Here is a 10,376-nt window from a genome sequence, read left to right on the forward strand (position 1 = left end):
TGTACAAGGACTTGATGAGTTGGTCGACATAGATGAGTTGTCAACATAGGCGGGAAAGACTTAATGGGTTCCACTGTATTTCTTTTGAAGAAGACACACCTCCTTTATACAAACATTTAATCAACAGAATGTCATAAATATTCTGTGCTTTTTTACACATTTTGATCAAAATTTACTGATTAATAATCAATGATGAGTAGGGATGTCCGATAATGGCTTTTTGCCAATATCCGATATTCCGATATTGTCCAACTCTTAATTACCGATACCGATATCAACCGATACCGATATATACAGTCGTGGAATTAACACATTATTATGCCTAATTTGGACAACCAGGTATGGTGAAGATAAGGTCCTTTTTAAAAAAAATAAAATAAGATAAATAAATTAAAAACATTTTCTTGAATACAAAAGAAAGTAAAACAATATAAAAACAGTTACATAGAAACTAGTAATTAATGAAAATGAGTCAAATTAACTGTTAAAGGTTAGTACTATTAGTGGACCAGCAGCACGCACAATCATGTGTGCTTACGGACTGTATCCCTTGCAGACTGTATTGATATATATTGATATATAATGTAGGAACCAGAATATTAATAACAGAAAGAAACAACCCTTTTGTGTGAATGAGTGTAAATGGGGGAGGGAGGTTTTTTGGGTGGGTGCACTAATTGTAAGTGTATCTTGTGTTTTTTATGTGGATTTAATAAAAAAAATAATTAAAAAAACAAAATAAAAAAAAATAAAACGATACCGATCATTTCCGATATTGCATTTTAAAGCATTTATCGTCCGGCCGATATTATCGGACATCTATAATGATGAGGTTTGCATATACTGTGTATTTTTCTGCTGTTCAGTCTCATCCAGTTCAATTGTTCTCTGCAACATTTAAGAATTCTTTGCTCTGTATATTTTTGTGCTTCCATACTTGCAACATTGTCCGGCCATCTTCCACAAATGTCTCCGCATCCCTCAAATGAATTGCTTCCTTGTTCTTTCTCTCCTAGCTGCCAGTTCAGCTGCCTGGTCCAGGAATGGCGGACAGGGACCGTCGTCACCAAACTATGAAGCTCCACTACACTCGCTGGTATGCGCACCCACACCTTCGCAAAGTATCTAAAATACAGATGAGGTGTATTTTTTTTTTCAATCTTGACTTCACATTTGTTTGTATGTTTGCCGTTTTCCCTTCCAACAGTAAAAGCTCAGATTTGGGATTTAGTTTATTTAAATGTGACAATACATATTAGTGTAAATGTAAATGTGTGAGATTATAGCCAATCACTAATTGTCCCTAATTGATGTTAAAATGAAGACAAACATTCAAAACCCTACAGATTCATAATGTTAAAAATGTCAAATTTCAAGATTTAGATGCCGAAGATGCTGCTGTCAACACTCACTGACACACATTTACCCCGTATACTTCACTAATATATCAAACAATTTATAAAATACATATTTGAAAATATATATTTCCATTTTACACCAGTAGCCTATCGACTATGATTACAAGTTTGGCTTCCTGGCAGCCAATTTTTTCAAGCCTTATTAAATACTGCTTATGTTTCTAGTTCCCTTATGTTTACAGGAATTGTGTCCCACGTTTGACATGCTGAATAGAAAAATGGGAGTTGCCCAAATACACTTTTTCTAAACGACACCAAAACAGTTCCCTCTGGAGAAGGACCTAGTTGTCCTGTTGGCCATCCTCTTTACAAAGTCTTTGAGAGGAGGTTGTGCAACAGTAGGTCGTTCATAATTTTACATACAAGAACAGAATCGGCATACAGTATTTTTCGGACTATAAGGCGCACTTAAAATCCTTTAATTTTCTCAAAAATCGACAGTGCGCCTTATAACCCGGTGCGCCTAATGTACGGAATAAGTTTGGTTGCGCTTACTGACCTCGAAGCTATTTTATTTGGTACATGGTGAAATGATAAGTGTGACAAGTAGATGGCAGTCACACATACGAGATACGTGTAGACTGCAATATGACTCAAGTAAACAACACAAAAATGTTATATGTTCCATTGAAAATATAGAACATTACACGCGGCGCTTAAAAATTCATCAAAATGTTTTAGTACGACTTTGGTAAGCTATGAAGCCGCACCGCTTGATGGAGTGTACTGTGCTTCAACATACCAGTATTATTATGGTGTGTGTATAAGGTAAGACATATTATCTGGCGTTTTGTTTCGCAATATTATGCAAAAGAGACCTTCTGGTACCTGCTGATCTGTATTTGGGATCTGCATAAGTCCTGAATATTTGCGCGTGTCCGCTTTTGTAGTCCGTGGCAACACCGTAGTCGATAAACTTCTTCTTTTTCTCTATCTTCTTGTTATGGGACATTCATCCTCCGCTGTTGCCATTTCTAATATAAAGTAGTGTAAAGTTCTTACTTATATCTGTCAGTAAACTTGCCATGAAAGCGCTAAAACATACCGGTGTAGTGACTTTCATTATTCACTCAAGGAACTTTAGTTATTAGAGAGTTCTGGTAGGACGGTTTTTCACGGGACACATTTCCGTCGTTGTTATTGCACTAGTGAGCCACGGATGAGGAGATGCTGCTCCGTTATTGATTTAAGTATGTGTGACTGCCATCTACTGGTCACACTTATCATTACAACATCATTACACCATGTACCAAATAAAATTGCTTTGAGGTCGGTAAGCACAACCAAAATTATTCCGTACATTAGGCGCACCGGGTTATAAGGCGCACTGTCGATTTTTTTAGAAAATGAAAAGATTTTAAGTGCGCCTTATAGTCCGTAAAATACGGTAATTATACTAATAAAACAAATGTTGCTTTTACTTTCCTTAATTCTTTGGTTACTTTGTTTTTAAGTAAAGTGAATCATTGTCAGATGTATGTGGTTTTGTATCTTAGAGCTTGTTTAAGAGCCTAGTCTCGTTGTTTCATTAGTGACTATATTGCATACTTGCCAACCTTGAGACCTCCGAATTCGGGAGATGGGGGGGAGAGGGGTTGAGGTGGGCGAGGTTGAGGTGGGCGGGGTTAGGGGGTGGGCGGGGTTTGGTGGTAGCGGGGGTATATATTGTAGTGTCCCGGAAGAGTTAGTGCTGCAAGGGGTTCTGGGTATTTGTTCTGTTGTGTTTATGTTGTGTTACGGTGCGGATGTTCTCCCGAAATGTGTTTTGTCATTATTGTTTGGTGTGGGTTCACAGTGTGGCGCATATTTTTAACAGTGTTAAATTTGTTTATACGGTCACCCTCAGTGTGACCTGTATGGCTGTTGACCAACTATGCCTTGCATTACCTTGTGAGTATGTGTAAAAGCCGCATATATTGACTGGAATGGCACACTGTTTGTATGGAGGAAAAGCAGACACTAAAGGCAGTGCCTTATGCCCCCAATATTAATGTCCGGGTGGAAATCGGGAGAAATTCGGGAGAAATTCTTTTTTTCAGGAGGGGCACAAAAATTCGGGAGTCTCCTGGGAAAATCGGAAGGGTGAGCATGTATGCTATATTGTACTATTTAACCAGGGGAGATGGTCCTGCTTTCTTGGCATTATTTTAAAAAGTTTCATAAATAGTTTCTTGAATCACAGATACGAAGGCCTCACAACTTCCATCTGCAGTTTTATCCAATTTTTTTTCCACCTATCACAATTCTTTTGAAAGTGCCTTTTTTAGTTAGTCAACAGTAGTCCTCAGCTGTTTTTAGACGTTTATTTATTAAGCAAGTGGGATTGAATGACGGTATTAAATTCATCTTTTCGACACTTGCAGCAGAGTCGCATCGAGGACCGCCTGGAGCGCTTGGACGACGCCATCCACGTACTACGAAGCCATGCTGTGGGACCATCAACTGGCATGACCAGTGGGCACAGTGACATGCACGGCCTCATCGGGGCTACACATACGCACAACGGCTCCATGGGTTCTCTGGGAAGTGGCTACGGAAGTGGACTGCTATCGGGCAACAGACACTCCCTCATGGTAGGACCTGCATGTCTATATGTGGATCAGCGTTAATATGACAGCGGTTTTTAATGTAGTTTTGGTCATAGTTCTTTGATAAAAATAGATTTTAGTTTTAGTCGTGGTATTAGTCGACTACATTCGACGACAAGAAAACAGTTGACTAAAATTACACAAATTTTAATGGACTAAAATACCAAGTCCTGCACTCCAGTAATATAGACATGGCCGGAATCAAGCATTTTTTCAAAAGTTTAATAATATTTGACTAAATAGGTCATATGAAGAAACAAACTAGTTTCTGAATGACCACACTGAGTGTGCACAATTGGCATCTATATATAGCATATATATAAATATATATATATATATATATATATATATATATATATATATATATATATATATATATATATATATATATATATATATATATATATATATATGTATACAAGCCTGTTTCGCAGGTTTTCCCTGCTCTTCAGGGGATTTTATTGAAGCGTCTGTGCTTGTTACATACTGTATATATGTGGTTGTTACACACACATGTATATATATATATATATGTATATATATATATATATATTAGGGCTGCAACTAACGATTAATTTGATAATCGATTAATTTGTCTATTATTACTTCGATTAATCGATTAATAATCGGATAAAAGAGACAAACTACATTTCTATCCTTTCCAGTATTTCATTGGAAAAAAACTGCATACTGGCACCATACCTATTTTGATTATTGTTTCTCAGCTGTTTGTACATGTTGCAGTTTATAAATAAAGGTTTATAAAAAAAAAAAATTGCCAACTATTTTTATAATCGATTTTAATCGATTTAATCGATTAGTTTTTGCAGCCCTAATATATATATATATATATATATATATATATATATATATATATATATGTATATATTTTTTTTTTATACATCTATATATATGTGTATATATATATATATATATAAGTGGTTGTTACATATATATATATATATATATATATATATATATATATATATATATATATATATATATATATATATATATATATATATGTATATATATATTTTTTTATACATATATATATATATGTGTATATATATATATATATATAAGTGGTTGTTACATATATATATATATATATATATATACACACACAGTATATATACAGTATATATATATATATATATATATACAGTATATATATATATGAACATATATATGGAGGCTATTGCATCCCTACAAGCCTGTTTCGCAGGTTTCCCTGCTCTTCAGGGGATTTTATTGAAGCGTCTGTGCTTGTTACACATATATACTGTATATATATATATATGTATATATATATATATATATATATATATATATATATATATATATATATATATATATATATATATATATATATATATATATATATATACTCACACACTGAAAACAACTTTCGGATTACATACGATCAGAGGACTTTTTATATATGATGTAATCGAGAAGATATAAATTACATACTTGCATTATCGGCAACTTCTTTGAACCAAGTGTGTTCTACAACTGTATTTACACTCTTGGGGTGTCATATTTAACTCATTTTTACTCAGCTCTTTTTGATGCCTAATTACGCTCGCATTTTGTGACATCATATTTGGTATTTTTGGCGTTAGTGTTGTCGGTGTTTATTCTATCCTCACTCAGCATTGGAGTCCACTTTCAACTGAGACCCAGTGGACTTCACACTGGTCCAAACGAGTCGTACCAGCAGAGTAATAAACTAGAGTGTGTTTCAACCGAAGCAAAAATGACATGTTTGAACTCGGTCTGAGCGGAGTAGCCTTAGAATAGAAAACGTGAGCGAGTTTTGTTCTTTTCATGTCCGCATGAAACAGCTGTGTGACATAAGGGGATGTGGGAGGGTTTGTAAAGAGGAAAAATATGTAACACATTACCACTTTCAGATGCCTGAACATGTTCATTATTATTATGTTCATTATGTTTATAAACTCAAAAAATATGTCTCTGGACACATGAAGACTTTGAATATGACCAATGTATGATCCTGTAACTACTTGGTATCAGATTGATACCCAAAATTTGTGGTATCATCCAAAACTAATGTAAAGCATCCAAACAACAGAAGAATAAGTGATTATTACATTTTAACAGAAGTGTTGATAGAACATGTTAATTGAGAAAGTAAGCAGATATTAACAGTAAATGAACAAGTAGATTAAAGGCCTACTAAAATGCGATTTTCTTATTTAAACGGGGATAGCAGGTCCATTCTATGTGTCATACTTGATCATTTCGCGATATTGCCATATTTTTGCTGAAAGGATTTAGTAGAGAACATCGACGATAAAGTTCGCAACTTTTGGTCGCTGATAAAAAAGCCTTGCCTGTACCGGAAGTAGCGTGACGTCACAGGTTGTGGAACTCCTCACATTTGCACATTGTTTACAATCATGTCTGCCAGCAGCGAGAACAATTCGGACAGAGAAAGCGAAGATTTCCCCATTAATTTGAGCGAGGATGAAAGATTCGTGGATGAGGAAAGTGAGAGTGAAGGACTAGAGGGCATGCCACAAATTAATCCCGCATAACAACTAGAGGGCAGTGGAAGCGATTCAGATAGGGAAGATGCTGTGAGAGGCGGGTGGGACCTGATATTCAGCTGGGAATGACTAAAACAGTAAATAAACACAAGACATATATATACTCTATTAGCCACAACACAACCAGGCTTATATTTAATATGCCACAAATTAATCCCACATAACAAACACCTCCCCCCTCTCGTCCATATAACCCGCCAATACAAATCAAACACCCGCACAACACACTCAATCCCACAGCCCAAAGTACCGTTCACCTCCCCAAAGTTCATACAGCACATATATTTCCCCAAAGTCCCCAAAGTTACGTACGTGACATGCACATAGCGGCACGCACGTACGGGCAAGCACTCAAATGTTTGGAAGCCGCAGCTGCGTACTCACGGTACCGCGTATCCAACTCAAAGTCCTCCTGGTAAGAGTCTCTGTTGTCCCAGTTCTCCACAGGCCAATGGTAAAGCTTGACTGTCATTTTTCGGGAATGTAAACAATGAAACACCGGCTACGTGTTTGTGTTGCTGCAGCCGGCCGCTAATACACCGCTTCCCACCTACAGCTTTCTTCTTTGCTGTCTCCATTGTTCATTAAACAAATTGCAAAAGATTCACCAACACAGATGTCCAGAATACTGTGGAATTTTGCGATGAAAACAGACGACTTAATAGCTGGCCACAATGGTGTCCCAAAATGTCCGCTACAATGCGTGACATCACGCGCAAACGTCATCATACCGAGACGTTTTCAGCAGGATATTTTGCGGGAAATTTAAAATTGCACTTTACTAATCTAACCCGGCCGTATTGGCATGTGTTGCAATGTTAAGATTTCATCATTGATATATAAACTATCAGACTGCGTGGTCGGTAGTAGTGGGTTTCAGTAGGCCTTTAATAATTAATTTTCTACCACTTGTCCTTAATAATTTTGATAAAATAATAGAATGGTAAATGACACAATATGTTACTGCATACGTCAGCAGCTAAATTAGGAGCCTTTGTTTGTTTACTTACTACTAAAAGACAAGTTGTCTTGTATGTTCACTATTTTATTTAAGGACAAACTTGCAATAATAAACATATGTTTAATGTACCTTAAGATTTTTTGTTAAAATAAAGCCAATAATGCAATTTTTTGTAGTCCCCTTTATTTAGAAAACTATCAAAAAGTATCGTAATACATTTTGGTACCGGTACCAAAATATTGGTATCGGGACAACACTAGTATATATGTATATATACTGTATATATGTATATATCCTATATATATATATATATATATATATATATATATATATATATATATATATATATATATATATATATATATATATATATATATATATATATATATATATATATATATATATATATGTATGTATATGTATATGTATATATATATATATGTATGTATATGTGTATATATATATATATATATATATATATATATATATATATATATATATATATATATATATATATATATATATATATATACATATATATATATACTGTATATATGTATATATCCTGTGTATATATATATATATATATATATATATATATATATATATATATATATATATATATATATATATATATATATATATATATATATATATATATATACTGTATATATGTATATATCTATATACTGTATATATGTATATATCCTGTGTGTGTATATATATATATACCGTATTTTCCGCACTGTAAGGCGCACCTAAAAACCTCCAATTTTCTCAAAAGCTGACAGTGCGCCTTATATATGGACCAATATTGAGCCAAAGCAGGTCTCGCAACCCCAGCCTCTACTGTAGCGTCTATTCTATGCGCCTTATAATGCGGTGCGCCTTATATATGAACCAAGTTTTAAAATACGCCATTCATTGAAGGTGCCCCTTATAGTGCGGAAAATACGGTGTGTATGTATATATATATATATATATATATATATATATATATATATATATATATATATATATATATATATATATATATATAAATATATATATATATAAAATGATATATATACACACACAGTAAAACACCACAGGTTGGCGCTGTGCAGTAAATGAGTGTCTCCATGGTAAAGGCCAATCCTCATTTAAATAGGGCGATCTGCACCACTAAAAGTACACACAATGTTATAGTTTGCACAAGCTATTTAGCACTTGTTATTTGAAATCTCAGTAGATCAGGCCCTTAGTCACACGACAAATGCAGTACTTGCATGTTGTACAGAAGGCGAAGGGACAAACTTGAAATAACTGCAACTAAGGAGAAACCCGTAGCAGTAGAAAGTAGTACACGGAAGAAAAAGTGGGTTAATATCGAGCTTGTCATTTTTGGTTAAGTGCATCAAGAGTAATAGATTTGGGACGGTACTACACAGTATACTGTACATATTGAAGTATACACACAGAAATATTCCATTTGAGACTTGAACAATATCTGTGGTAGATAGGTGGTGTGTCACCTGCATCACGGTACTACGTCAATGACTCAGACAACACGTTTTCTTCTCACCGAAGTTGTTATCGGAGCTGGTGGGCACGTTGTTGTTATGTGCTTCATGTTTCAAATGTGTGTTCAAGTTTAAAATGATTACAACATTAAATGACAGAGTCGCACCCAAACACCTGGTTTACTCATTACCGATCCCTATGTGGGATCATCAGAGCAGGACTTTAGGTGGGGTTTTGGAGAACCCAGCATTGCATATTTTTCTGCATTGTTGTCACGACAGGATGTAGCCGTGATGACCTCCTTTCTCTCACTGCTTGATTGAAACATAATCACAGGAACTGAATCACATGCAGCTTGCTTGGGTTGGAGAAATGTTGCTGTTTATTTTGTTCAATGATGACATAAGTCGTTAATATCATCCTGCAAGATAAAATAAGATCAATAAACAGTAACTACAAACAGTGATATTAAAATTCAATACTCAGGACCACGTTACATCGTGAATTTCACAGCAAAAAATGTGTAGAGAGAAAAAAAAAGTATCTTCAAAACAGAATTTTTAAGTTTTTAGACTTCAAAAAAATATTTATAGGTATGTTCTTATCAGTTGTTCTGATCATACAGGGAGCGGATCGCCACAATCAGGCGGTCCGATACTCCATACTCTGCGAGCACTCTCCACAGGACTTCCCAAGGGACACGGTCGAATGCCTTCTCCAAGTCCACCAAACACAAGTAGACTGTTTGGGCAAACTCCCATGCACCCTCAAGGACCCTGCAGAGAGTGTAGAGCTGGTCCACAGTTCCATGACCAGGGAAAAAACCACACTGCTCCTCCTGAATCCGAGGTTCGACTATCCGACGTAGGCTTAGGAGTTTGATCCCACGATAATTGGAACACACCCTTCGGTTCCCCTTTTTAAATAGAGGAACCACCACCCCAGTCTGCCAATCCAGAGGTAACCCCCCCAATGTCCACACAATGCTGCTGAGTCTTGTCAACCACGACAGCCCCACAGCATCCAGAGCTTTAAGGAACTCCGGGCGGCTCTCATTCACCCCCGGGGCCCATGCCAACGAGGAGTTTCTTAACTACCTCGGCAACCTCAGCCCCAGAAATAGGACAGCCCACCACGGATTCCCCAGGCACTGCTTCCTCATTGGAAAACGTGAAGGTGGGATTGAGGAGGTCTTTGAAGTATTCTTGCCATCCATCCACAACATCCCCAGTCGACGTCAGCAGCACCCCGTCCCCACTGTACACGGTGTTGACAGTGCACTGCTTCCCTCTCCTGAGGCGGCGGATGTTGGTCCAGAATCGCTTCCAAG

General features: G+C 36.0%; 1 protein-coding gene across 5 annotated transcripts in view; it reads left to right on the forward strand.

Annotated features, from left to right (window-relative positions):
* tcf4 (transcription factor 4) overlaps positions 1-4,118 on the forward strand; it is a 355,283-nt gene extending 351,165 nt beyond the window's left edge. For 4 of the 5 annotated variants that reach the window (XM_062031630.1, XM_062031632.1, XM_062031633.1 and 1 more), the window contains 2 exons: positions 1,017-1,096; positions 3,782-4,118. In XM_062031630.1, the coding sequence (XP_061887614.1) occupies positions 1,017-1,096; positions 3,782-4,027 (326 nt within the window). In that variant the 3' untranslated portion in view covers positions 4,028-4,118. The remainder of the gene's footprint in view (positions 1-1,016; positions 1,097-3,781) is intronic. The other variant, XM_062031631.1, reaches the window with a different exon arrangement.
* The last annotated feature ends 6,258 nt before the right edge of the window (positions 4,119-10,376 follow it).

Source organism: Entelurus aequoreus, linkage group LG21 (assembly GCF_033978785.1).
Source record: "Entelurus aequoreus isolate RoL-2023_Sb linkage group LG21, RoL_Eaeq_v1.1, whole genome shotgun sequence".
Taxonomy (NCBI): domain Eukaryota; kingdom Metazoa; phylum Chordata; class Actinopteri; order Syngnathiformes; family Syngnathidae; genus Entelurus; species Entelurus aequoreus.